Raw genomic sequence first — 26569 nt, 5'->3', positions numbered from 1 at the left:
CCCTACTCCTCCTCCTCCTCCTACTCCTACTCCTCCTACTCCTACTCCTCCTACTCCTCCTACTCCTACTCCTCCTCCCTCCCTCCCTCCTCCTCCTCCCTCCCTCCTCCTACTCCTCCTACTCCTACTCCTCCTCCCTCCCTCCCTCCTCCTCCTCTCTCCTCCTCTTCCTCCTCCTCCCTCTCGTCGCTTTCATCTGAGAGATACAACAGGGTGAAAGACCTGAAGAAGGATATTAACGCAGTCACCTCCCTCGTGTCTAAGGTACCCACACGGTCTCGATACTGTTTCGCTCCCTTGATTGTCCTCCTTGCTCCTCCTTCTCCTCCATCTCTTCCTCCCTCTTCCTCCTCCTCCTCTTTCTCCCTCCTCTTCCTGCTGCAGCCCCGTCGAGATGAACTTCGCAAGATGCTGGATCAGTTGGGTGCCCATCAGGTGGGTGGACTGTCAGCTCACGGCAAAGAAAGGAATGGGGGGGGAGGGAGACGGAGGAGGCTGAAGGAGGAGGAGGCTGAAGGAAGGGGGGGGGAAGGAAAGTTTGGCTGTTAACTTCCCTTCAAAGGATTTTTTGGGCTCGCTAGCTGTGGAAATGAAAGGGGTGGAGTGGAGCGAGAAGGAGAAAGAGTTTGAGGTATGCAGCCGGCTACTATCCTCAGTCTCCAACGCCACTGCTTCGTCCTCCTCCTCCTCCTCCTCCTCCTCCTCCTCCTCCTCCTCCTTCATCGCCTCTACATCCATCACCTTCCCTTCCCTCTCTCCCATGTTCCCCATATTCTCCCGCTGCATCTCCTGACAAGATTGCAAGGAAACAATGCGAAACGAGTTTGACATCGTCGACGTTGAGCGCAATGGCGACTGTCTCTTCACGTGTGCAGCTTTACACCTCAAAGCTCTTGAATCTGACGGGGTGAGGCAACAAAACCTCTTTGCCCTGCTCCCTCCAGCTCTGCACGAATCTTTGCTCTTTCCTTCTCTCCCTTGCTTCTTCCTTCTCCTTAGTCGTTTCCTCCCCTCCTTCCCTCCTCCTTGCAATTCATCCATTCATTTCTTGATGGCGCTAGGGGGCGAAAATGCTGGCTGGGCTGTCACGAGAAACGAGAAGAAAGCTGGCGCTGGAAGTTAGAGCACAGGTAACGCCCTCCTCCTCCTCCTCCTCCTCCTCCTCCTCCTCCTCCTCTGTCTGTTGCTACTTCTACTGCTCCTCCTCCTCCTCCTCCTCTCCCCTTCCTCATTCGCTGCCAGGTCATTGCGCTGCTCCTTCAGTCCAACCTCAGCATGGGGATCCGGGCCGAAATCGCCGACTCTCTCCAGGACGCGCTTTACGGAAGCAGGAACGACCGAACTAGCAAGGTCCCTGCTCTCCTCCCCTCCTCTCCCCTTCCCGCTACTCCTGCGCTCCCTCTCCTCAGCCTCTCTTGCTTCACCCCCTCGATCTCCTCGTGTCCTCCTTCCCCTCTCTCCCTCGTGCTCGCCAGCATAACGAAGTTGTTCAGCTTCTGCGCGAGGAGGCTCAACGCCGCTGGGGGAAGCAGGCTCTTTCCTCCCCAGTGAGTCGTGAGAAACTCAGGAGTCAGTCGGCTGTCGAGCTCTACGCGAGCGTCATGGCGCAGGACGGAATCTTCGGGGAGAGAGTCGAGCTACAGGTCCTGCTTCCTCCCGGCCCTCCTCGTCCCTCATCGACCATCTTTCAGATCCTCTCCATCCTCCTCGCCGCCCCCGTCCATCTCTTCTACTTCGTCAACGGACACTCCCCGAGCCTCTCCAACCCGACTGAGGTGACCCGATGCCTTCCCACGCTGCTTCCTGACTGCCGCAGACACTTGGGGGAGACAAGCAGGGGAAACCTTTCCTCCTGCTGCACTCCAGCAGAGAGAGCCATTACCAGCTGCTGCTGAACAAGGAGGAGGATGAAGCCATTTCACCAGCCTACTACCTGGAGACTCCCCCAAGACCCAAGGGATGGAGGAAATACCTCTGCAACATGTAGCGGACTGAGAGATCCAGCCAGCATGCAGCCTTGTTGTGGTTTGTTGAAGACCGCATAGAGGCAACTGGGAAGCTTCTCATTGACACGAGAACCCTTCACTGGTTTCTTAACATGAGTTCAGTTCATCACGATACTGACGGTAGAGGTCATCACAGCCCTTGTGGCTTCAGAGGTGGAGAAGAGACTTGACAGACCTGTCGATCTCACTTCTTGATTTCCTCCTGTGAGCAAACCATTCGTCAGGACGGGACGTGGGAGGGAAAGTTTTCTTCTACCGTCATTGTTGGCACGACGTTGAAGAGATCATCCACCAAACCGATGTCTGACACCTGAACAGTGTAAGGCAGCAGCTTCTGCTGATTTCAAGCCCAACCTGGAAGATCGGCGCATCGGGATCTTTGTTGATCGCGACGATCGTCTTGGAGTCCTTCATGCCCGCAAGGTGCTGGATTGCTCCTGTGAAGCCTTCAGACAAGTCGGTCAGCTGCGGTGGCTCACAACCTGAGATTCCAATAGCGAAGTAGAGATCAGGAGCGACGACTTTGCCAGTTTGTCCAATCTGCAGTGGTTGAATCATCATGAAGTAAACAGGGTCAAAGCCGTCTGTCGCACCTGCGCATCGTTGGGCATGTATCCTGCATCCACCGCAGCTCTGGAAGCTCCAACAGCAGCTCCCAACTTGTCTGCAAACTTGTAGCTGCAACAGGTTTACGCTGTGCCAACAAAAGTTGTCATGAACGCTCACAGCATCTGAAAGTTCTCGCTGCTCTTCAGTCCCCGTCCGCCAGCAACAATCACGCTAAGAACGAGAATCAGGGCTGGAGCGCTCCCCCCCCACCCCTCCTTCTCTCACTTGGCAGCTGTCAACTCGGGCCTGTCTGACTTGCTGAGCTCCTCCGACTTCCATTCTGAAGCGCCTGAGGATGACCAACATGTCAATACACGTCGAGAGTTTCGTCTCCATGTTTCAGCACCAACTGCAGCACTGCTGATCTCTTCGACACTTGCGCTTCCATTCATCTGCCATCGCGACACCATCAGTCCCCGAGCAGCAGCGATCGGTTGGGCGACCTCAGCCTTATCGAAGCTGGTTGCTCGAGTTGTCATGACCTTCACCGCATCCGAGCTCTGTGAATGTGTCAGAAATCATCGCGGCAGGTTCAAGTGAAGGACCTTGACAGTGGCAAGAGCATTTCCAGCATAGATGGGACGGACGAAAGTGTCCTGTTAGCGAGTGACTAGGTCACAATGAATCCTTTTGCTGTCACCTCAGATTCGATGGCGATGACTTCGGAGATCTAAGAGAGGAAGGTGTCACTCTTGCTGCTTCACCTTGGACCTCAAGTTTCCTTACCTGGTTCACATCGAGCTTGGCTGCTACTCGAGGCAACACTGACTTGGTACAGGCCGACGAAGCTCCCATGATGTGGGTGTACTTGTTCGAATTCTGCAGGTTCAAGGTTAGCGGTGATCAAGCGCCTGGAAGGAATTCACCTGAGCGTGCAAGATCAGCGCTTCGAGCTCCTCAGCCAATCTCCTCTCAAGATGAGGAGCCGACGCCTTCAACACTCGCTTCACTCCAGAGATCTTGGCCGCTTCCTGTGTGCAACAATATCTCAGCATTCTACATGCAGCATGAGAGCAAACGAGGAGAGACGACGTACCTCAACAACCTTGTCGCAGTTGTTGCCAGCCACCAGCAAGTCTACATCACCTCCCAACTTGGACGCGGCAGTGACCTGTTGCACATCAATGCTGATCGAGAACGGTTCTTGGAAGAACAAAGGATACCGCACTGCGCGTGATGGCATTCAAGGCCGAGTTGTCGTGCTCAGCAATCACAAGGGTGGATGCGAATCTCCTCTGAAAGTTGGAGCATCCAAAGCTAACAGACAAACTTATCAGGTACTTGTTGCTCACAACATTTTCTTTCATCTTCTCTTCTTCACAAGGTCCCTTTGCTAACGAAGATTATTCAGCATGGTCTGTGTTTCCTGCTCTGCCTCTATTCTTCCCCTCATCTGACATACTAACTCTCCTCCTCCTCCTCCTCCTCCTCCTCCTCACCGTCGTACAGCACGGACAAGTCCCTGCATGTCTGCGACCCAAGTAACTCAATCACCTACCCCACCCCCTATCATACCCCACCCTATTTCTTCTCACCCTACCCTTTTCAGTGCGACTACCCACCCATGCCTCCAGGTACCCTGAAAAGTACACGATGTCACCAGTACTTTACACCGATGGTACCCCTACCCCTGATACGGTCCGGATGACCCACCTTCGATTGTTTCCTTCTTTCTGTATGCACCCCATCTCTGCACCACAAATTCCACCCCCTCAAACCCTACCCCAGCCCAACACTCCCTTTGCAGGTAAACTACCAGTACCGGTTAAATCAATTGTTTGAATGGGGGTACTTGTCCCTGCAGGGCATGACTGCACCCCCCCATTTCACCACCCACCCCTTCAGACCTCCCCGGCGAGGCGGGCCAGTCCGTTTCACAGGAAAGTGCTTCTATAGTCAATATTTAGAAGTGGATAATCAGCCCTGTAGTCAATTAGTTTCTACAAGCCTGGCAAACTCTCTTCAGCCACTAGTCGTACTAGCCTGGCCATGGCGGGCAAGCAACATCACCAAGAGGTGAAGGAGGAGGAGGAGGAGGAGGAGGAGGAGGAGGAGGAGGAGGCTGTCGAGACTTGGTTGAGCCGAACTTGAATCCTTCTCATCCTGATCGGCCCAAACGGTTGAATCATCGATGGAGAGTCCGGGGCAGTGTAAGGCAGATCAGTTCCAGGAAGGACTGGTACTGTAACTCAATATTAGGAGCAGAAGGAGCAGGAGGAGCAGGAGGAGCAGGAGGAGCAGGAGGAGCAGGAGGAGCAGGAGGAGCAGGAGGAGCAGGAGGAGCAGGAGGAGCAGGAGGAGCAGGAGGAGCAGGAGGAGCAGGAGGAGCAGGTGGAGCAGGAGCGAGACGTGATGCAGAAAGTATAGGAGGGAGGAGGGTGATAGACAAGGATCTGGCACAGGCTGGGGGGCAGACAGCCTCTGTGACTTCCGCAACGCTCGGCTGGTCCATGAGCTAAACCCCCTCACCCTGCTGTCAGGAGATGCCGTGGAGGAAAGATGTTGAGGTAGAGAAGCCTGACGATGATGGGTGGGGGATCAGGACGCGGCATGTGCGAACAGAAGAGTATGCAGGCAAGTGCTGAGAGCAACGGGAGGGTGGGGGGGGGGGAGCTCAAGATTCATCGGGGTTGTGACAAGAGAACTTGTAGATGTTGTGAGGTTTCAGAGACATCGCGCGGGCTACGACGAGTTGTTCGTCCAACAAGTTGGCATGTCGAACAGCCAAGTCGAAGAAAACTTCACCTTGCCGGCTGACTGACAGACTCTGTAGAGGCTCCCGAAGAAGAAGATGCATCACGAGAGATACAGGTGATTCCTTTCCCTCCTGCCGTGCATGCTAACGCTCGATTAGTCCTTCCCATCTGAACCATGACTTCTCGGTACTTGGCGGCGGTTGCTGCTTGCTGCAGGACTGACTTGCTGTTGCCTCTGGTCCCAGCAGCTCGAGAAGCAAGCTGAGATCCAGCCAGCTGAGAGAGCATCACCTGAGAGAGCATCACCTCCCCGTGACTTCAAACAAAGAACATCACATCCCCGTGACTTCAAACAACATCCGAAACTTGTTCTCTGACCTTCTCATAGAAACCGACGGTCTGGACAGGAAGGCCCCGCGCTCTCGTCAGGTCCGATCGATGCAGAGGCTCGTTGCGATGCAATCCGGACGGCATCTGCTGCGGTTCTGCCTCCTCCATTGGAAGACGAGCATGTCTCAGAGGAGCCATGCCTCACGGCAAGTCTTCCTCTTCCAGCGCCGGATGGCTCGCAAACGCACTAGTCAGATCATGGAAAGGCTGCTGGCGAGCTGCATCCATAGGAACATGGTTCGGAGGATCGGGATTCTGATTTCGAACAGACATTATGGCAGGGAGGTCAGGAGGCTGCTGAGAGCATGGTGACTTGTGCTGCTGCTTCCTCCTTTCCGTTGAGATTCGATGACAGGCAAGAGTTGACGTTTACCTCTGAGCCTCACGACGGCAAGGAAGACATCTCAATACGCAATCAAAACGTTTCACACATGTCAATCAGCTCCAGCAAGTCTGCGAGGTATCAGTGCAGAAGATCTAGTTCTTGGTCGTGAGCTTGTGGTAGAGGTGCTTTACCGTATGTATCTAACCTTGATGGAAGAGCTATCAAGCCGTAAGCTTTCTATCCCCCCCCCCACTTGCGATGTTGTTTCTCTCCCTCCCTCCTCAGTCCCTCCCTCAGTCCCTCGTTCCCTCCTTCAGTCCCTCGTTCCCTCCCTCCCTCAGTCCCTCCCTCGGTTTTCTCTTCCCGCCCTCCGTCTCTCTGCCCCCCCTCTCCCCCCCCCCTCTCCCTCCCTCCTCTCTCCCTCCCTCCCTCTCCCTCTCGCTCGGACTAGTCAGATCTGACGTCATGAGCGTTAGCTCTTTGAATGGCTCAAGTCGTACAACCTTGCTCAAGTCACTCGACTCGTCTGCGACACCAGAGGCTTCCATGTGAGAAGAGCCGAGCTACAAGATTCTCACGCTGATTCCCCGACAGCAGGGGGGAGCGACACAATGATGGTCATGCAAGCAAGCACACCTATCATCGATCACCGATACGTACATCAGCCAAGTGGCAGAAGCCTCCTCAAGCCCACAAGGAGCTGGACGACTCCAGCTCCAGCTCTGACAGCACGGCATGTCTGTCGTCAAGCATGCACAACTTCGTGGAGCTGGCGTCGGACGACGTGACGGTGAAGGCGGGAAGAGAAGAGGATGTCGATGACGGGGAGGAGGAGAGACGAGTGAGATCGTCGCTTGCTGCTGCTGGTGATATTGACGAGTGTGTTTGTGAAACTCGAGGGTAAGACGAACAGCAGGAGGCAAAGGGAGGGAGCCAAGGCAAGATTCCTGGAAGGAAAGGCAGGCCCAGCTAAAGTCGACCTCGAGCTCTGAAGCTCAAAACGCCAACAGACAGCCCGTCGTGCTCCGCCCTGTACGGATGATCGGCAGCAGGAAGACGAGGGGGGTTCCCATCATGTTTTCCTCACCGGAGCCGTCGGAGGAGGAGGAGGTGATTCATCTCCCTGCTCCTCCCTTTAGTTCCTGACGCGTTGAGGTCAGGAGTTGACCTCAGGTGCCATGGCGCCTGCCGCCCCTCCCTCTGCTCCTTCGCTGCCTCCTCACACAACTTTCACGAACAAAGTCTTCGACGTCTGAGTTTCTTTCCTTTCTTATTTCCTTTCTCCTCCTCCTCCTCCTTTCCTTCCATGCATCTCTACACCGTGACAGATTTACTACAAACACAAGCAAGCAAGATGTTACAATCGTTGCAGAAGAGACAAAACTGAACAGACTAGAAGCTGTTCGACTGACGTGAAAGAGGACGAGGGAGCGGTCGAGCCTTCAGTAGACGGACTCACACAACTCTTCAGCACGGAAGGCCGACTGGCCCAAGTCCTCGCAGTTGATCAGGTCCAGCGACTTGATGAGCTGATTCAGCACATGGCGAGCAGATAGGCGGAGATGGTCCAGCTCCTGCTCATGCCGTCACCCAGCAGTTCAAGGAGGTCAAATTCCTTGTCAAACTCACCTGGCGGAAGCAGTTGAGCTGCTTCTTGGCTTGCTTGAGCTTCATAGCTAGTCTCTTCTTAGGAATCTCTCGCTCCATCGCTAATGATTCACGTCAGAGCTTCCCCTCTCCCTCCCCCCTCCCCTCCCCTCTCTCTGCCCTTCACCTTCTTCGATTCTTGGAATCTCCCACCAGTCAAGCGAGTTGAGAATGTAGAAGATATGCCCATCGTCGAGGGGATATAACAAACTGCCATGCACACTCTCACCTGAACCTCTTTCACTCTCCAGAGCTCCTTACCTATTCTTGGCCTTGATGTGTCTTGACATCAGCACACTCCAAACCATCCTAAAACCGAGTGAGGCCAACAGCGACGAGGCGAGCAAGCTTCGGGATTACTTCTTCATAAGAGGAGGGAACAGGTTGTGGGTGTCTAGATCCCATTTCAACCATCGAATTCCATAGCTAATCCTGCGCATGAATTCTCATCTCCTCCTCTTAACCCCAACATGACGCCTGCACCTTCCTACAAACTCTCGATTCTCTCGCCATGGTCTTCCCCATCCTCCAAAATTCTGAGCAGCAGCCGTCAGTCCCTGCCCCGCAGCAAACATTCGAAGCATGTACCTCATGGGTAGGACTGAAGGGCTCGTGTGACAGGTGAGCTTTGCCAGGGAGGATACGCAGGAAGTTGTCCTACAACAAGGAAGCAGCTTCAGAGGTCTCGCCATGCTGACTTCTCCTCCTTACAGAATGAGAAACGTGATGCCGCTGGTTATCGTAGACAATCTGATCATCGCCGTAACACGCCGAGTGCACGTAAAGGCCTGACGATCAGGTCAACAATGCAGGAGGAGCGATGGTGAGTCATAGCTCCACCAAATCGATCTCCTGGCTTCAGGCAGATCGGCTCCTGCAGCCTCATCTCCTGGAACTGATCGACGCTGGGCTCATGAAACTTAGAGTAATGGCAGACCCAATCCTTTTGAGATTCTTCTTTCCCTTGATATCCATTCTGTCAAGACTCGTTAAGCACCTCCCAACATACCAAACCCCCTCCTCTACAAAGGCAATCTCTACAAGACCAGCCTATTGCAACCAGGGTTTCCTACTTCTACTAAAGGACAACGGAAATAAACAAAGGTAGATTGTTCGCTGACCTGGGTGCTCCACACGGTCATCGGACCCAAGTCGCCTCTGCAAGAGGAGTGAATTTCAAGCTACAAGCACCGGGAAACAAGTCGAACGAACCTGACCCACACCGAGAAGACGTAGAGCGAGTCTACTGGCAAGAAATTGCAGGCTTCAATGTTGACCATGATACCAGCAAACCTGACGAGAGAGGAGAGCGACTCTCCGTCAGAACTCAAAGGATTTTCAGTTCAACAGAAATTACGTGTGGTCATAATAGTCGCTGGTCTCGACCTCCACATTCCTGTGTACGATGGTCGTCGCCGCGCGTTGCCTTGGTAGCATATCCATCTTGTGCCACAACACGTCATGAGGTTTCGCAACGAAGGCAGGGAGGAACAATAACCAAATTATGTCTGACACAGATTCTTATGAAGATCACGCTGATCAACAACAAAGACATCTCCCACTCTTCTTCATATGGCCAACTCATCAGATCCTTACACTGAACTTCACTTCGTTGCGCTCTGCACACTCTCGATGCCCTGACCACCATACACCGCTACTGTCGCTACTTCTCCTTGCCTCTCTCATACTTCCCTCAGCTATCTCCCTCCTCTCCTGCTCTCTCTTCGTCTTCTCTTCTCTTTCTCGCTCCTCCTCCTCGTCAATCGCCTCTGTCTCCGGCATTTTCGCTTAATCACCCCCACCCCCTAGATTCCTGTTGGAGTAACGGGTGTTTGTATACCCTACCCCGAAACTCTCCAATGGAAATTGGGGTCAGGGTGGTTCTTTTTGGTAGCCGAGGAGTGGGCTGATGAAGAGTGGGTGGGGTAGCATCAGTGGCACTAAATGAGGGGTAGTGAAAATTTTGGAAGGGTGATGAGTAGGCATCAGCCACAAGAGACCCCTGTAAACGACCTGATTAAAGAGGGTGTGAAGATCTGGGGGTGGGTGAATAGATGAATGTAGGGGTACATGCAAAACAAACATCACCATGGGGTCGGTGGTCCTAGCAGCATAAAACAGAGATTGCAAGACTGGGGTGGTACATGTTGGGGACCGATCGAGAAATTGAGTGGGTAGGGGTAGTATTGGTAACCGGTGATAAAATCTGCAGGTTCCCCGAATTTAGTAGGTGGGGTATTTTTCTTGGGGGTATGGACCATGTTGGGTACTACCGTGGTAGGGTAGGGTAGGGTAGGGTAGGGTAGGGTAGGGGTAGGTCATCACAAGGGTACCTGGGTGTTTGTCGAGTATAGCGAGGCAGGCCTGACAAAAACTGGGGAACAGGAAGGGGTAGAGGATGTCCGAGGGGTAGAATGAGGTCTCTAGGGGTGGGTTAAAACATGTTATAGAAGGGGGTAATTGGACAAAGGGTAGGGTCCAACGCTCTCTAAGGAAACGGCGTAGGGGAAGGGGGTAGTCAATGTAAAAGGTGGGTGTGATATTGTCCATGAGGGTACGATATTGGCAAATGGTGGGTATATACATGGGGAAAAGTGGGTGGGGGTAATTAATTGTACCGGTATGAGAGAAATAAAGAGGGTACATAACATGGTGTTGATGAGGTGGTGGCCAGCCATGGCCTGGGGAGTCTTAAAAGCGGCGCCGGCAGTAGCGTTCAGCATCATAGCGTTGACGCTCGTTCAAGGTGAGGAGGAGGTGGAGAAAAGAGAATACAGACGAGGGAGGAGAGAGGAGGGAGGAGCAAGAGAGGGGAAAAGGGAGGGAATCGGATGAATCGGATGAATTAGAGCCGTAGGAGGAGAGGAGGGGAATCGAAGCAAGCACGACGGGGGCATGGGGAGGGTGAAACCTGATAAGGTCAATTATGGGCAAGAATGGATGAAAAACAGTGCTGCATGAAGAAACGCTCTGCTGCCGAATGATGGGAGGGTCCTATCGAAAGCAAGAATCGGACTGAACGCAGGAGGGAGAACGAGGGGAGGGAAAGTTAGGGTCGTACACTCACTAAGACAGATAGTATGATTTGGATTGACCATAGCAAGCGTTCTAGCTTGTCCTGGCCAGCGTCTCCTGTCGTACTGGTACTGACAGAAACACACCAGTTGTCTTTAAGCAATCTTTGCTGCTGGGAATCCATGCCACCGCCATGGCAGCGGCGATGGTGGCCCTCCTGCCTTACGGGATGACAATGTGCCTGTGCCATGGTTGTGAATGAGCGCTGAAACGGCTGGTCAGGTACAGACTGGAATCGTTGACAACGAGCGAGTCCGAGCGAAACCTCCAGGATGTGAGGGACGGGCACAGGATATGGCAGGTGGGTTGGTCAGCTTCATGCTTCTTGGGCAAGAAAACAAATCATGAGCTGGAGCTGCAGATAGCAGGAGGGATTTCAGCGCTCGTAGGGCTCGTCGTGATCAGTGAGCCGAGGGAGGAGGAGGAGGAGGGGGGGGGGGGAGAGGAGGTAGAGGAAGTGGGGAGAGGGGAAGTGGGAAGGAGGAGGAGTTGGGAGCTTCTAAAGCTCTTCACAGTCACTAACAAGCTGCTGGTGCATCACTCGGTACGTCGCCGTCTCGGCAGAGGGTGTTGGCCGCCTGACATACCCGTAGCCCCTCGCCTTGTCGCTGCACGGAATGTTTGGCCTCTTGACTGTGGCGGGAATCGTCATGCAGATGTCCATAGGGTGGCTCAAGGTCGGCGATGCTGTCAAGTGCGATGGGCTGACCTGCTGTGGTCCAGTATCAGTCAGTGTCGACGAGCGGGCAGAAGGTCCACCGCTGGCATGGGACGAGCGGTGAGGAGGGAGGGGGATGTTTAGGAGGAGGAGGAAGAGGACTCCGTAGCACGACGAACAGGAGCAGTGGGAGGAGGCGGCGGTAGTGGTGGCTCTGACTAGCCTCTTAGGCTTCGTGGTTCACACGTTGGGCATCGTAGCGTTGCTGCTGGGGGCACGAGAAGTCCTGTCGGTGGACAACATCTACTTCATCATCATAGCAGTCTGCGCGGTTCTGGTGAGAATGTGCGAGCTGGCGAGGAATGAGACTGATGGCTATCAAGGTCTGGCTGATGGTAGTCCTCCTCCGCCTCTTCGCCAGCTTTCCCGACAGCCACGAGGAGTTCGCATACACCAAGCAATGATCTTCATTCATGTACGTTAAAACCCAGCGGGCCCAACTTATCAATCACGAGAAACAGCGAGAGACTCTAGCGGCTCACTCGTTAGAGTCTTCTTGCGCGACGGCATGTCGGTACAAGAGTATGTACGCCTGCTCCTCCAGCGTCTTGTCCAGCTCGGATTGCTGCACGACCTTGACAACCTCATCGTTCATCTCTAACCAAGCTCCATCCACCCGACTGTAGGCCACGTAGTGCCCCGACTCCAGCCCCCTTCCGATGTGCACGATGGCGCCGATGAGCTCGTACGCCTCCGATCGTCCGTCCTCGAGCACGGTGCTCAAGTTGAAAGTGTGCGGGACCGCAACCGACCTGCGCTCCTTGGTGAAGGACTTGGACGACTGCTGGAAGCTGAACCTCTTGAGGCAGATCAGAAGGTACTCCCCGCAGGACTCCACTAGTGTCCTTTGCGTTCCATCGTGCTTGTCTCCGACTTGCAGGCCTGACTCAGTGCGCGTGTAGTCCGTCAGGCAATCCTCCAGAGAGTCCCCGCTGATGGGAGAGTGGATCATCCAGTCCACCTCCTGCTTGACGTTGCTCATCCCCATCGACTCAGAGGAGATGTGGATCTTGAAGTTTATCCCCATCGTCTTCTGCAGCGACTGCGACACGGGCTTGAACTGGGCGACGTGGTTGATCATGTACAGGAGGAACTCCGCTGCGCACTCCTGCTGTCCTGCAACATGTCCAGTCGTCATCAGCTTGTCCAGGAGGGAAACGATTCTCGAGGGTACAATGCAAATTCTGCCTGCCCGTTTGACGAGCTCAAGCCCAGCTGATACTCTGGAATCAACGGACTTGTTACGGATAGCCGAGATGACTGACGCAATGTGCCAGGCGATCTCTGACTTCTCGCTCGTGTCGTTGCCATCCAGGCTATCAAAGATGACGCTCTCGAACCCTTCGATGTTCGCCATGAGCTGCAGGCAAGCGTTCATGAAGCAAGTCGAGCCAAGATTTCTGATTCCTACTCGACGGTGTGTGTCCATTGTAATCTTGCCCTTCATAGCCGAAGGCTGCCTGGAGCCACCGCCGTCCTGTCTTCGCAGGGCATGGTTCCGCTGAGACAGGTGCGACAGAACAAAGAGAGAAGTGACGTTAGAAGACAACAGGCTCATGTCCACTGTGTAAGTCTTCCATCTAGGTTTCATCGGAGGCGCTTCCACGTACAACAAGTCATCATCTTCCCCGAAGTTTTCCCCGTCTCGCTCGATCTCATGGTTGCCTTCTCCCCCGCTTCCGTAACCCTCGTCGAAGTTCTCAGAGTCAAGCGCGTAGGGAGAACGGCCAAGTCTTTTCAGCCCGACCCGAATCGGAAGCGATCGACCCTTGTAGTATAACATCCAGAAGCCCAAGATCGTTCCAAGACAGCCTGGCCAGTAGGAGTAGTACGAGTTGTCCGAGGCTTTGCATGTTCCCGCATCAGCGCCGCCAGCAGGCGCATTGTTTACCTCATCTTGCTGCTCTATCCGCACTTTTGTCTCTCCGTCTTCGAAAGGATATCTTTCAATTTCGATCGATTTGCTTGGGTATTCGTACTTCGAGCTCGCATATGCTGGAGCGGCGAAGCTTTCATTCTCCTTCTTCGCCACCTCTGAGAAAGTTGAGAGAGAGGAGCGGAAAGGAGGACTCTCTTCGATTGCCTTTGTCCTGTGGGGTTTAGTGGCTATACCTTTCTTGAGAATATTTCCGCTCTCGTTATCGTCTGCTGTCAGTGTATACCGATAGACATCAGCAGCTTGTTTCGTGTTTTTATGGCTCAAAAGGGAGTATCGAGCCGAGCAACTCCCTCTCTTGATCATTTGCATTTGCCCCATCTTCTTAGCGTGGCCCATGGTCTCACAATAGATGTGTACACTATCCAGGTCGCAGTGAGGCTTTGGATAGTCTGTGAAACAAGTCCAGTTCCCGCAGCTTGATTGACACCCGACGACTTCTGCGATGACCGAGTGAGACGATCGAAGCTTTTCTGAAAGATCACGTTCACAGGTCAGACATTTTAGCACGCAGCCGTTGCACTCAGTCTGTGAGCATTCCTGGACAAGTTCTGTCACTCAACTAGATCGCAGGGGTCAGCAAGGGCCCACCAGTTGCAGAGTAGGGTTGGTAGCTGTGGAGAAGTAGCCCGCATGGAAAGTGAGAGTAGATTCTTCGAGGAGCGAGAAAGCTTCAACGGCCTCGCTCGAGCTCACAAGTTTTGATACAAAGTTCAAAACTAGCCAGTACAAGAAGGTAGACCCGGATTTCAGTAGCATCCATCTGCAGCCATGGGATGTCTTCTTTGCGATCGCATGACCATGGCACGTTCAGGCATTCATGGCAGGGACACGAGAACCTAATCGCTCCAGAATGTCAGGACCTGCACAACAGCGTTAGTTTGATATCATCGGAAGAAGAGCACACATCGAGGCAATCAAGCCTTCTTCTTGTCTCTGACTTCAACTCTGTCTTGTCTTCCTATTCATCTTCTCAAAATTCCCTGTTGTCTCTCATCCATTGTCTTATTACTCTCTTACTCCCAGGAAAGACCTCTGATCAGACTCATTTCGATGAAAATATTCAACTCTTCGTCCAAGATGGAATCACTGAATCCATGATCGTTTCCTGATCCTCCCTCCCTCTTCCCCCGCCCTTCTCCATTCATATCCTCCTCCTCCTCCTCCTCCTCCTCCTCCTCCTCCTAGCCCTCGTCGCTTTCAACCATATTTGCAATCTTTCCCCCCTCTGCATGCTTCATCGCCAATACCCCTACCCCCTAAATACACCTTTTCCACCCCTCCATTTCCCTACAAACTACCCCCCTCTAATCAGCATTTTCCTACATCCCAGCCCACAGTCCACCCCACGAGTCGCAGCCGCAGGCACCCCCGACTCATCAATACCACCCCATCTTATACGTTTCAGTACCCCCCTTTTCCACATGACCCCAAGACACTCTGCTTCCATCTGAAGCTGTCCAGACCTCATTCGTGGTTGACTGGGAGACTGGGGGGTGGGGTGGTCTTCAACGGACACCTCCACAGAGTGAGCTCACCTCAGGATGATTTCAAGGAGGTATCAGAGATACCGGTCCATTTGAGTTGCTGTTGTGGGATATTTGATGGTGGGGTACTGTCAATGAGAATGGGTGGGTACTTGAATTCTGTGGATGGGAAAAGTAGGGGGTGGTGGGAGGAAGGAAAGGGGGTACTGCCTCGTAGAGGGCGTAGGTATGGCTGAGTGGACGGATGAACCTGGAGGAGGGAGGGAGGGAGGGAGGGAGGGAGGGAGGGAGGGAGGGAGATGTGGGGAGAGGTCAGAATAGAACATGAAGACAGGAGAAAGATGATGCAAGCATGATGGCTTGAGCTGTCGATCTCATTCGATGTTGAGGAGGAAGAGGGACTGCAGGGGAAAGGTGAGCGCGGAGGCCAGGAGTCCTAGTTCCCATCGCAAGAGTTGTTCGCACTGCTGCTGCCCTGTGCATGATTGCCTCACACCTTATTCTTCAGTACTTGTATTCTTTGTTCCAATGGAGCGCTCGACGAGGGGTGAGAGGCCGAAATGACCAACTTTCTCCCTGCGCTGACCCTCGGTCTCCCAGTTCAGAGCGCCACGATCACTGGCACGGAAGTGCGGGAGGAGGGAGGGAAGAAGTTCACTGTGTACAAGGTGGAGCTACGCAGTGAGATCGGACCATGGGTGGTGTGGAGGAGGTGCTCTGATGCATGCTGCTGGCGCATACAGACTGACCGAGTTTGTTGCACCCGTTCTGGCTCGCAGGTATCGACAGTTTCACGAGCTGGACGCGAAGATCAAGGAGAGGTATGAGAGGGGTGGAGATTCTGTGCTCCGCTGAACGACAATGACGTCCAGGAATCCCTCGTTCCCCGGTCGACTGCCGCAAAAGAAGATGGGAGGCAACATGAAGCCCGAGTTTGTCGAGGAGAGGAAGAACTTTTTGCAGCAGTACTTGAAGGACTTGGTGAGCTCTCGACCGCTCCTCCCGTCATGTTTAGTCCTCCTGCCATTCTTCGTTGTCTCCACCCAGCTCACGGTGCTCTTCGCAGGTTGCAGACCCTAACGCGGCTGGGAGCCCAGAGTTCAGAGCATTCATTGATGCCAACCGGAGCTGCAGTGGGAAGCTCTCCGATGCCCTGGGGAGCGGGTCGGGAGCTTCTTCGAGCACAAAGCAGAAGTTGCAGCGGAAGATTGCAGTCCTGGGGTTCATGGGAGTGGGTGAGATCCATGGGGTGCGGTGGTTGCAAGGTTGACACGAGTGCCGCAGGGAAGAGTGCTGTCACTATCCAGTTCACCGAAGGTCACTTTGCAGAGCCGTACAGCCCGACGATTGAAAACACGTTTCAGAAAGTGATCCGGCACAAGGTCCGGGGATGTTGATAGCTGGTGTTTCTTCTCACGCGAGATACAGGGGATCGAGTACCAGACAGACATTTTGGACACGGCAGGGCAGGACGAGTGAGACGAGCTCTGACGGCTGTGGGGGAAGAGGTTGTGACACTATGGCACGCAGATATCAAATATTTCACACGAGATATGCGATGGGGATCCACGGCTACATCCTCATGTACCCTCCACTTGTCGTCTGTTTGGAGGGGCTGAACCTGGCTAACCTCAGGTACTCCATCGTGTCGAGGAGGTCCTTCGACATGGTCAGCACCATCCGCGACAAGCTGTTGAATGCTGTGGGGACGGAGAACATCCCTCATGTGAATTTCTGCGCTCTTTGCTCTCCGCTTCTGATGGATGAGGTCAGGTGCTGGTGGGCAACAAGAGCGATCTGGTCCATGAAAGGGAGGTGGCTACGGAGGAGGGACAGCGGCTGGCGGATGAGTGGGGCGTTCCATTCATTGAGAGCAGTGCCAAGTTCAACACCAACATCGAGGAGATCTTTCGGAAGCTGATACTCCAGTGCGAGGTTCTAAAGTTTGATTCATACTGCCTGCGGATGACGATGACGACAGGCTGGTCAAGAAGGATCTGATGGGGAGAAGAAGTGTTTGATCATGTGATCTGCTTGACTCATGTAGAGTATGTCAACGAATTCATGAATTTCAAGAAAGCAACAAGCTTATGATGTTGCCAATATCTCCATCTCAACTTAAACCAAAAGTCTCGCGAGATGGTTCGTACCAACTATTGGCTACGAACTAGGGATCCTGTAGGAGAGGTTTGTGAATTGAACATTTTTGTCTCGAATATGCTTCACTTCTGCTTATTTGGCTTTAGAAAGCTCGTTGGAGAGCCAGTCAAGTCCCTCGTAAAGCCCCTCGCCTGCAAGGAAATGAAATCAATTTCGAATCCGACAGGCATCGCATGAGTGGGACGAGAGAACCAAAGATGAAGAGAAACGAGTCAGGCCGTGGATAGAAAGAGAAGATGTGGAAGGAGGTCAAGATCATCACCAGAAGTAGCGCACGTGCCCTGGATGTACCAAGTTCTCTGTCGGAGAGATTGCAAGCCCAATTTCTCCTGCGGGGACAGCAATCAATCAGAACATGAAAACAACAGCCACTGAGCTCGCAGGGCTTACGGTGAGTTCAGCGGCTGTCATGGCATTGGGGAGATCTTGTTTGTTTGCGAACACCAACAAGACAGCGTTACGAAGTTCATCTTCGTTGAGCATGCGGTGAAGCTCGTCCCTCGCCTCTGAAACACTGAGCCATCTTCGTCAAGTCGATCGAACCTTGATGAAAACAGCATGCGCTACCGATCTCTATCGTTACTGTCGACCACAAAAATCAGCCCTTGAGTGTTGGCGAAGTAGTGGCGCCAGAGCGGTCGGATCTGAGCATGGGGTCAGAATACTCCCTTTCTATCGCCACCGCACTCTCACCTTATCCTGACCGCCCACATCCCACACGGTGAATGAGATGTTCTTGTACTCCACGGTCTCCACGTTGAAGCCAATGGTGGGGATCGTAGTGACGATTTCTCCTAGCTTCAGCTTGTAGAGGATAGTAGTCTTACCAGCCGCATCCAGCCCCACCATCAGGATACGCATCTCTTTCTTGCTGAACAAGCGTTGAAAAACGCGGGAAAATGCCAACCCCATGTTGACAAGTTATCGCTCTGCAGGAATAATGGTGTCAGCGAAGGGTAAGAAATGGCGCGTGATGGAGCGGCAAAGAAGGAAGAGGCGAGCAAATAAATGTGCGAAACATGATTCTACTTTTTCTCTGACCAATTTTCTCATTCAGGGGGGAACTGAAAACAATGAGAGTGAAAAGATGACAGATTAGGATGCATTCATCGCACATGGTGCTGGTTCGCTTTGAACACACTGTGTTCAGTCTCTCTCAGCTCCATCTCGCTCCTCTCCATCCCTTCTCCATCTCTCTCCCCCGCCTTCTATCCCGCCATGTCACCACCATCGATTTGATTCCTCCCCACCTACCTTCAGATTGTATTTCCACTACCCCACCCACATACCTGAGACCATCCTCATTTTGAACATCATTTGACAATAACCCTACCTACTTAAAATCATGATTTTGAAGTAGTATTAGGGGGTATTGATCATCACCTACCCTAACATAGACCGATGATTTCCTCAACTACCCGTACTTTTTATCACCCCACCTTTCAAAATTAACCTGAGACTCAAGTACCCCCACGTATACCGCACTTTGAGCTTGCTACACCTCCATCATAAAGTACCCCCATAACGACATAGTACCCCCTATCCCCTCTTCATAGTAGTGGTAAAAGAAGGGGTACTCGATATTTTTGGAGACCCACCCATCCCTTTTCCCATAGAAGGTCTTGGAATAGCGCCTTTTGAACAAGAGGGTCCATCTTGATTAGGGGTACCACCCCCTTGGCGATGGTAGGGTACTTTGCATGTAATAATGAGGGTCATAATTGGACGGATAGGGTCTGGATTACCTCATCACCCGAGGGGTGGATTCAGCTGGGCCCGGAGGGACTCAAGAAGAACTTAATCAGCCGGTAGTCACTGAGCCTTCGGGCCCGGGTCGCACTGCCCCCGGGACTCAGACCGGGCCATTCATCCGGGACATGATCCGATGATCTGATGATCAGTCACAGCCGGCCGGGCCCCCGGCAAGCCTTCAATGGCAGCTGGGGCGCCCCACTGAGCCGGGCCCGGGTAGCGGTGTTTACTCTGACAACAAGTTAACGCCGCCGGTAGGCCGCGGGCCGCCAGGCCCGGCTGTGCCGGACTCTTCTTTACTCCGACTCAAAGTTAAGTTAAAAATCAGTACGAGGACAATCAGGACCGTCACTGCAGTGAGCCTCGGAGCCGCAGACTCGGCCGGGCGGCGACTCGGAACTTTCGAAGCCTGTGACCTGAAAGTTTGCGTTTGAAAACTTTGAAAGTTTGCAAAGTTTCGCCGCTAATAGATATGGCAGATTGCGCGAATTCGTAGAAGATGAGTAGAGACAGAGACAGAGACAGAGACAGAGACAGAGACAGAGACAGAGACAGAGACAGAGACAGAGACAGAGACAGAGACAGAGACAGAGAGTGAGACGGAGACCAGCACACATTTACAGGCAGAAGCAGAAAGAGAGAAGATTGATTCGCTCTGTCTGCTCAGTACGCGATGCTTCAAGGAGAGCTTCAATCGGTTGCCTTCTTCACCCGTATGGTGTTATGCCCCAACCCTCATGTCAGTGTCAGGCAAAGGGGAGCGAGACGCTGAGCATGGCGTCGGAGGTGGATCACTTTCAGAGGATCCTCGACTTGGAGCAGGAGCTGAGAGAGGTGGGTGCTCGCTTGCTGAGCAGAAGCCGCGCCATTGATCCCTCTGTCTTGCAGCTTGAGGATGAACGAGAGAAGGAAGTCAGCAGCCTGTACGGCGGGCCGTCGGTCAATCACTTCTCCTCCTTCGTCCAGGTGCGCGAAGAAACGAATGCAGGGAGGCTGAGGGTACAGGCAGGAGCTAGAGGACACGGAGTCCGATGAGGAGGGAGGTGTCAAGTACTTTGCTAGGAAACAGGCGACAAGACAGCCGACCAGCAGCGACGAGAAAGCGAGTCGGAGCCATGCCGAGCAGCCGAAGAACGTGAAGTTTGAGATGGAAACGTTTGCCTGGGACAGGCAGCACAGCTCCGTGTCGTCCTACGAGCGTTATCTTGAGATGAGGAGGAAGGCTGAAGCTTCCGCTCTGATCCGATCGAGGAGAGAGGCGGCTGTTGTTGAGGAGGAGGAGCGGAGGAAACCTGTTCAACGCTGGTCTCGCCGGCGCGAAGTTACGAGCACTGCTGGGTTGCAAGGAACGGACGAGGTGATTCGAGGTCGAAACAGGGAGAGTGAGGATGCGGACTGCGACGATGCCTCGAGACTCAGTAACGGAGCTGAAGGATCTCTCAGCAGTCGCTCGAGGGAGGAGGACGAGGAGGAGGAAAGAATAAGGGGTGTGGTTGGTGCGAACGATCTCGTCAATGATGTGGGGAGGTATGGCAAGAGGCGGCCAGCACGATCGGAGGAGGGAGAGGCTCCGAAGGTAGGTGCTGACTTGCTTCAGTTTCTGATCTTGTCCTGCCTGCCGATGTCGAGCTGATGTCGATGTGAAAAGGTGGAGACTGCAGCAATGAGGGCAAACGGACGAGATTGGAATGTCAAGATGAGCTTGCAAGGGTTGAAAGGACGAGCAGACACGGTGAAGAGAAACGCGTGCTCGCTGGTTGAGCTGATCCCCATGGAGCAGAGCCGGAGAGCACCAGCAGGAAGAGGATCGTCGGCAGCTTGCCTTCTGGAGGATGATGACATGGACGCTCCCGCGATATGGAACATGAGGAAGGAGGCGAAGGTAGGAGGAGGAGGAGGAGGAGGAGGAGGAGGAGGAGGGAGGAGGAGGAGGAGGAGGAGGAGGGAGGAGGAGGAGGGAGGAGGAAGAGGAGGAGGAGGAGGGAGGAGGGAGGAGGAGGGAGGAGGAGGAGGAGGAGGAGGAGAGGGGCAGGGGGAACTTCAATGAAGTTGCTGCTCGATAGGTGCCCCGGCCGACTGATTGGCAAGGAGAGCGAGGTCAGGACAAGGATAAAGAGAGGCTGTCCCATGGGTAAGCTAGAGGCGCTGCTCCTGCTCCTGCTCCTGCTCCTGCTCCTGCTCCTGCTCCTGCTCCTGCTCCTGCTCCCGCTCCCGCTCCCGCTCCCGCTCCCGCTCCCGCTCCCGCTCCCGCTCCTGCTCCTGCTCCTGCTCCTGCTCCTGCTCCTGCTCCCGCTCCCGCTCCCGCTCCCGCTCCCGCTCCCGCTCCCGCTCCTGCTCCTGCTCCTGCAATCTGATTAATTCTGCTCGTTCCCTTTACTCCTTCTCATCGCCCGCTCACAGAGTGAGAGTTAAGATCTTTGGATTGAAGAAGAATCTCGACTTCAACGGATGGTGAAATCGCTTCTCCCTTCACTCCTCCCTCCCTCCCTTGCTACTCTCTCTTCTCGCTCTGCTCCTCCTCCACTTTCATCTGTCCTCTTCATATCTCCCTGTACTTACCACTGTACCATCTGCTCCCTCTTTCCCTGTTCTCCTCCTCTTCCGCGCGCTCATCTCATTCCAGCACTGGAGTGGTGAAGGCGTTCGATGAAGAATCCTCGTGCTATCAGGTCATCAGCCGAGGATGGAGAGGAGGAGGAGGAGGAGGAGGAGGAGGAGGAGGAGGAATGACGGGGGGGGGGGGGGGAGTTTGGGAAGAGGATGACGGAAGAGGATAAACTTGTGCTAGGTGTTGGTAGAGAAAGATCACTCGCTTGGATGGATTGGTCGAGATCATCTGAAGCTGGAGGGAGAGGAAGAGGAGAAACAACTGCCTTCCTCGTCGTAAACTCCTTCGAGTGGTCAACTCCTCGAGTAATTAATGTTCGCTAGACGACGAGGAGAAGAAGAGAAGAACAAGCAGCAGCAGCAGCAGCAGCAGCAAGCTGAGGTCTGTTGAAGCTGAGACGTCTTGGTCACCCCCCATCCATTGCCCTTCCCTCCCTCCTCTCCCCCACGTATCTTCTGACCTTCTTCCTCCCGGCACAGTCCACAGCCAACAGGTCCAGCTCCTTCAAAACTATTTTCTCATCGGCCAAGACTGGTAGCGTTCTCCTCCTCCCTCCCAACCCCTCCTCCTCCCTCCCACCTCCTTCCTCGTGCTCCCTCCCCTCCCCACCCCAACAGATCATCATCACCACCACCCCATCTCTCCTGACTGTTTCCTCCTCGTCTCCTCCTTTACTTCTCTGCTGCAGGTATCAAGCACATATTTGGGTGTACTGGGCCCAGGAAGCAGAAATCTCAACCTCCTCCTCCTCCATCCCATTCCCTCGCCACAAGGTCTCTTCCTTCCTGCCTCTCCTCCCTAGCTCTACTGCTCCATTCCTCCTCTCCCCCTCCTCCTTTTCACTTCTCCTTATACTGCTGCAGCCACGAGCACCTCTCCTCGGAGAGCCGACCAGCTCAGGCTGAGACTTCTAGCCATGCAGTACGACGTCCTGCCGCCCCTCCTGCTCCTGCTGTGACAGAGCAAGGTCCGTTACCTTTCCTCCTCCCTCCGCCCCTCTACTCTTTCCTCTCCTTCTTCTCCCCCCGTTTCTACCTTCTCCTCCTTCCCTACCCTCTCCTGTTTGCTCCTCCCTACCTTTCCCTTCTTCTTCCTACCTCCCCCTCATCGTTCCTGCCTCCTCCCTCTCCCTACCTCCCCCTCTTCCCTACTTCTCCTACTTCCTTCTCTCTCCCTCTTCCTTCCCCTGGCCTCACATTCTCCATGCAGACTTAGAGGATCAGAGAGGAGGAGAGGAGGGAGGAGGAGCAAGTCTCTCTCTCTGCTTCCTCTCACTCTGGTAGAGTGACTCGAGGGCCTGGAGGGAGGAAACGATGGACGAGGAGCTGCGGGGGCAAAGGTCGACCTCCTTCATCCCAGCAGCAGATTCGACGCCAACAAGGAGGCAGCAGCGTGGAAGGCACTAGAAGGGAGGGAGGAGATGCTGGGGAGCAAAAGAGCGAGGACGAGGACGAGATGAGAGCGATCTTTCCGCTGAAGGAGGAGGAGGTCGACGCGTTGTCCGAGATCCTCCCGGCAATAGGAAAGAAGGTCTACTCCCTTCTCTCCCTCCCTCCTGCAAGTGAAGGAGCATCGCAGGCCTCGCTTTCGCTCATCATCCTCCGAAACAGCGAGGTCATCACCATCCTCCTCCTTTCATTACCTCAACCCCCCACCCCCACCCCTCTCCTCCTCCTCCTCTCTTAGTCTGCTCCACGCTCCTTGTTTTGGTTCCACCTGTGCTGCTTGCCGCGCACACAGCTGGCCGCTACATCCATCGTGCCTCCTCCTCCTCCCTCTCAAACTCTCCTCCATTTTGCAGGTTCATCTTATCGGAACTCCCGACTCTGTGCAGTTTGCCCATGTGAGAAAGAGGGAGGGGAAGAGGGAGCGGGAGGAGGAGGAGGAGGAGAGTGTGGGAGGAGAGGAGCTGATGTGTTGACAGGATCTCTTGGAGAGTTTGACCAACACAAGGAGCAGCGAAATCGACTTATGAGCCATGGCTGCAGCTACTTGTGAACGTCGCTCTCTTTCTTAAAACATCCCCTCCATCTTTCCTCCTCCTCCTCCTCCTCCTCCTCCTCCTCCTTCAATTCCGGTTCCTGCCTCAAGCACGTCACTCCCCGCACGGTTGCCTCAGGGCCTCTTACGCGTTCGCGTTGGCTGCGATCCGCCGCATGTGATCCTCGTGGAAGCGCATGTACGCCCTATACATGATGTGCGACTTCCGCAGCCTCGACTGCGATTGGTCAGCTGAGAGCTCGGGGGCAGCTGGGGATCAGCTGACCTCGCGCTCTAGGAGGTGGAGGATGTCTCGCAGCTCGATCCTCCTCACCGCGTTGGACACGCTCGTGCCTCCTCCCGCTGACCCTCCAGCCCTTCCGACTGGCAAACACACTCAACAATGAGCCGGCATGCTCGTCCAGCTACCGGCCAGGAGAGCTGTCTGGTTGGCCAGGCTGTGAAAGTTCTGATCCTTCTTGCTCTGCTCGTGGTCAGCCGCGCGCCTTGCATGCAACAAGTTCACCTGCTCCTGCTTCTTCGACTCCTCTTGCATCTCAAGTTGCTTCAGCAACTGCCTGAAGCACCATCACGTCAGCGCTCAGCCGGCAACGACGTCCATCGATGTCGCGATACTTCGCTTGTTCCTTGACGTCCTGCTCGCGCACCATCCCTGTGAGATTCGCCTTGTTGTTTCTCAGCTGTAGAACGATCAAAAGGCGGTTGACGAGAGCGACAGGCCCAGCTCAAGTCCACCTGATCGAATCGATTCCTCGAGATGGACATGAGGTGGCTCAGGACCTGACACCCTGTCATGTATCCCCCTTCCTCAGCTCAGCTCGCACGTGTTTGACTCGCTGCTCGCAGGCATATCGCATACAGTAGTATGCTTGCTGTTCGATGGACTCCAACAGCACAACCCCAGCTGCAGTACATGAGAGGTGGCAGGCAAGCGCAGGGTTCACCTTTCTTGAACTGATGATCGGTAGCCTTATGGGGAAAGGACGATTGACAGACCTCACACCTTGAAACATTTCAGGACATGCCGACGTCAGAGCAGGAGATGACTTGGTCTTCTTGCTGGACAGATCGTCTTCCTGCTGCTTCTTCCTCGCTTTGAAAATCTGGCAGCTGGTCAGACCCTTCGCACCATCCTTTCCTCTTCGACCTGCTGCATCTTCGCATGCAACTGCAGGACGAGGGTCAGCGACTGAGGGTCAAGGGTCTCAGGGGAGCTACCTGGTCCTTGTAGATCGTGTTGCTGTCGTGAGGCTGTGCGGTCATCCCGTCAGGTTTCACGCGCTTCACTTGCATCGGATCCTCGTAGTCCCCATCTCTGGTCCGCTTGCCCAACACGTCCATCTGTCCTGTCAGCCCCATATGGCTCGTCGAGCTGCTGGGAAGCGGCATGGGGGCGGGAGACGACGCGCTGCCAGGAGAGCTGCCGGTGCCATACTCCTGCCCCGGCTTGCGGTTGGAATCTGAGATCGGCTTCGCCTTCGAGCACGTGTGCCTGCAGTGCGTTAGAGGAGCTTACACATCCGCTCCTATCGATGCATCACTTGACGTGTTTTCCCTTGCAAGCTTTACAGTCTGTGCTCTTCACCGTCGCCGTTCCCTGGTTTGACCTTGTCAGACCTGACGAGTGCACGTGCTGCCGCCTACCGGCTTTTGGATGCCGACAGTCGACATCAAGCCGATGGCGGTCGAGTCATACGAGGAGCTCAACGAAGTTGACGGGCTGGTCGTGTTGTAGCTCACTGGCATAGTCCGAGCAACCCCACCAGGTGCAGCAGGCAGAGCCCCAGGAGCCACACTGCCACTGCCAGGCACTGGAGTTTGAGTGACTGGCACAGCTCCTCGATTTACACTTGGCATGTTCGAGGCGGAGGTGTAGGAGGATGGAGCACCTGGTGGGCAAACAAGAATATCAGGTTGACGTCGTCGAGTCTGACTGCTTACTGGCTCCTTGATTCGCTCCGCTCGGATTTTGCATCGGAAGTGAACCTGACGAAGTCTGAGGCAACGACCCTCGCATAGTTCCCTGCTGCACCCCACCCTGGGGTACAGAGCTTCTCTGTATAACCCCCTGCTGCAAGCTCCCCTGCTGTATACCCCCTTGTTGTACAACCCCCTGCTGTATCCCTCCCTGGGGTACAGAGCTTCTCTGTATAACCCCCTGCTGCAAGCTCCCCTGCTGTATACCCCCTTGTTGTACAACCCCCTGCTGTATCCCTCCCTGGGGTACAGAGCTTCTCTGCATCCCTCCTTGCTGCACATTTCCCTGCTGCCCCCCCCCTTGCGGTACAGAGCTTCGATGCATGTTTCCCGGCTGCATGGCCCCTGGTTGCATGGTCCCTGGCTGTACGGAGCTTCGTTGCTGGGCGGTACTTTGCTGTTGTAGCCCCGTGCTATTGGAGCCATAAGGTGTCGGCACCTGCTGGCTGGGGACGGGCTGCTGAAAGCGATGGATGGAGTCGCTTCTCGTCGAGCTTGAGAGCAAGTCAACGTAATGATGCAGAGACGAGCTTGAAGATACAACCTGCCAGGGAGAGCAGCGCTGCCTTGATGGCTCGCATGAGTTGAGCCGTAGGTCGCTGAACCATGATGCGATGCTTGGTTGGACATTGGGACCTGACAACATGTGAGATGCTCTCGAATAGCAGCAACTGTCAGATCGTATCATTTACCTGATTGCTGGGCGCACTTGGGTTGGAAGCATTTCCTACAAGCTCTGTCAAAGGATCATGTCACGATTCGGATGGATGTACCCGTTCCCGATTGAGAAACTCGAGCTTGTCTCGAGACGCCATATTTGACCCTGACTGATTCTACGTCGGGGGCCATGTGCATTGCATATCGCTCAACGTACTGGTCCGCCAATTGCAAGTACTGTGGCATGGCAGAGGAATCAATGAACCCCATCAGAACATCAACCAGTCACTACCTGTTGTATGTCAGTCTTCCCCCCTGTCAGGACTTCTCTCTTGAAGAGCTGCGCTTGTTGTGGGTTGACCTTCTCTATCTCCTGAAAGATTTTCTTGCATAGCGCCCCGATGACCTGTCCGCGCCCGTCATCACCCTCTTGCCGCTAGATGGAGCAACTCTCGCAGTCCAGCTTGCTCACCTCCTTGACCTTGAGTTGAGGCTTTGGCTGTGTCGGATCCATTCCGACTGCCT

The 26569-nt window shown here is 54.3% G+C and overlaps 11 protein-coding genes across 11 annotated transcripts in view; 5 read left to right on the top strand and 6 right to left on the bottom strand.

Moving 5' to 3' along the window:
- Nucleotides 1-911, top strand: part of GUITHDRAFT_140453 (hypothetical protein) — a gene marked incomplete at both ends in the record, with an annotated part of 2724 nt that extends 1813 nt beyond the window's left edge. The window contains 4 exons of the mRNA XM_005830318.1: nt 213-264; nt 385-435; nt 563-631; nt 876-911. Of these exons, the coding sequence (XP_005830375.1) occupies nt 213-264; nt 385-435; nt 563-631; nt 876-911 (208 nt within the window). The remainder of the gene's footprint in view (nt 1-212; nt 265-384; nt 436-562; nt 632-875) is intronic.
- A 1279-nt stretch (nt 912-2190) lies between these two features.
- On the bottom strand, nt 2191-4083 carry GUITHDRAFT_110516 (hypothetical protein; the record flags this gene model as incomplete). Its single annotated transcript, XM_005830317.1, has 16 exons — nt 2191-2208; nt 2263-2316; nt 2361-2452; nt 2489-2546; nt 2600-2684; nt 2733-2786; nt 2841-2904; nt 2962-3007; nt 3059-3115; nt 3161-3211; nt 3256-3285; nt 3342-3434; nt 3482-3586; nt 3652-3726; nt 3779-3872; nt 4055-4083. The coding sequence occupies 16 exons, from the start codon at nt 4081-4083 to the stop codon at nt 2191-2193; spliced, it is 1005 nt and encodes a 334-aa protein (XP_005830374.1).
- A 2408-nt stretch (nt 4084-6491) lies between these two features.
- GUITHDRAFT_110515 (hypothetical protein) lies at nt 6492-7282 on the top strand (the record flags this gene model as incomplete). The annotated part of the gene is made up of 4 exons (XM_005830316.1): nt 6492-6574; nt 6624-6926; nt 7037-7136; nt 7187-7282. The coding sequence occupies 4 exons, from the start codon at nt 6492-6494 to the stop codon at nt 7280-7282; spliced, it is 582 nt and encodes a 193-aa protein (XP_005830373.1).
- Nucleotides 7283-8155: 873 nt separating this feature from the next.
- Nucleotides 8156-9089, bottom strand: GUITHDRAFT_60480 (hypothetical protein; the record flags this gene model as incomplete). The annotated part of the gene is made up of 7 exons (XM_005830315.1): nt 8156-8209; nt 8262-8330; nt 8385-8461; nt 8514-8649; nt 8795-8831; nt 8886-8966; nt 9031-9089. Coding segments are annotated over 7 exons (513 nt in total), but the record flags the coding sequence as incomplete, so codon positions are not given.
- A 2276-nt stretch (nt 9090-11365) lies between these two features.
- Nucleotides 11366-11870, top strand: GUITHDRAFT_110513 (hypothetical protein; the record flags this gene model as incomplete). The annotated part of the gene is made up of 4 exons (XM_005830314.1): nt 11366-11425; nt 11472-11526; nt 11637-11743; nt 11790-11870. 4 exons carry the CDS (start codon nt 11366-11368, stop codon nt 11868-11870), a joined length of 303 nt encoding a protein of 100 aa, XP_005830371.1.
- On the bottom strand, nt 11858-12609 carry GUITHDRAFT_153256 (hypothetical protein). Its single transcript, XM_005830313.1, has one exon. The coding sequence runs from the start codon at nt 12491-12493 to the stop codon at nt 11945-11947; it is 549 nt and encodes a 182-aa protein (XP_005830370.1). The 5' UTR covers nt 12494-12609; the 3' UTR covers nt 11858-11944.
- Nucleotides 12610-13497: 888 nt separating this feature from the next.
- On the bottom strand, nt 13498-14267 carry GUITHDRAFT_153255 (hypothetical protein; the record flags this gene model as incomplete). Its single annotated transcript, XM_005830312.1, has 2 exons — nt 13994-14267; nt 13498-13942 (listed from the first exon to the last, which is right to left on the bottom strand). Coding segments are annotated over exons 1-2 (406 nt in total), but the record flags the coding sequence as incomplete, so codon positions are not given.
- A 1150-nt stretch (nt 14268-15417) lies between these two features.
- On the top strand, nt 15418-16918 carry GUITHDRAFT_175447 (hypothetical protein; the record flags this gene model as incomplete). The annotated part of the gene is made up of 11 exons (XM_005830446.1): nt 15418-15436; nt 15490-15601; nt 15669-15710; nt 15762-15870; nt 15956-16124; nt 16174-16271; nt 16318-16364; nt 16420-16473; nt 16525-16615; nt 16663-16824; nt 16871-16918. The coding sequence occupies 11 exons, from the start codon at nt 15418-15420 to the stop codon at nt 16916-16918; spliced, it is 951 nt and encodes a 316-aa protein (XP_005830503.1).
- Nucleotides 16919-16935: 17 nt separating this feature from the next.
- GUITHDRAFT_163836 (hypothetical protein) lies at nt 16936-17961 on the bottom strand (the record flags this gene model as incomplete). The annotated part of the gene is made up of 5 exons (XM_005830445.1): nt 16936-17180; nt 17312-17378; nt 17440-17563; nt 17617-17693; nt 17743-17961. The coding sequence occupies 5 exons, from the start codon at nt 17959-17961 to the stop codon at nt 17122-17124; spliced, it is 546 nt and encodes a 181-aa protein (XP_005830502.1). The 3' UTR covers nt 16936-17121.
- A 1513-nt stretch (nt 17962-19474) lies between these two features.
- On the top strand, nt 19475-21688 carry GUITHDRAFT_140447 (hypothetical protein; the record flags this gene model as incomplete). The annotated part of the gene is made up of 9 exons (XM_005830311.1): nt 19475-19519; nt 19552-19635; nt 19690-19767; nt 19811-20377; nt 20450-20683; nt 20865-20932; nt 21202-21252; nt 21425-21470; nt 21590-21688. The coding sequence occupies 9 exons, from the start codon at nt 19475-19477 to the stop codon at nt 21686-21688; spliced, it is 1272 nt and encodes a 423-aa protein (XP_005830368.1).
- A 1846-nt stretch (nt 21689-23534) lies between these two features.
- Nucleotides 23535-26558, bottom strand: GUITHDRAFT_140446 (hypothetical protein; the record flags this gene model as incomplete). Its single annotated transcript, XM_005830310.1, has 18 exons — nt 23535-23627; nt 23676-23773; nt 23819-23873; nt 23916-23967; nt 24026-24090; nt 24146-24190; nt 24235-24314; nt 24355-24413; nt 24458-24513; nt 24540-24578; nt 24629-24902; nt 24952-25007; nt 25028-25881; nt 25932-26023; nt 26080-26114; nt 26210-26281; nt 26337-26450; nt 26517-26558. 18 exons carry the CDS (start codon nt 26556-26558, stop codon nt 23535-23537), a joined length of 2181 nt encoding a protein of 726 aa, XP_005830367.1.
- Nucleotides 26559-26569: the final 11 nt, after the last annotated feature.

Source organism: Guillardia theta, assembly GCF_000315625.1.
Source record: "Guillardia theta CCMP2712 unplaced genomic scaffold GUITHscaffold_46, whole genome shotgun sequence".
Lineage (NCBI taxonomy): Eukaryota > Cryptophyceae > Pyrenomonadales > Geminigeraceae > Guillardia > Guillardia theta.
This window is presented reverse-complemented; position numbering and strand designations above follow the sequence as displayed.

Coding starts and splice junctions, on each gene's coding strand:
- GUITHDRAFT_153256 (XM_005830313.1), bottom strand. CDS start 12,493: ATGGGGATAAACTTCAAGATCCACATCTCCTCTGAGTCGATGGGGATG.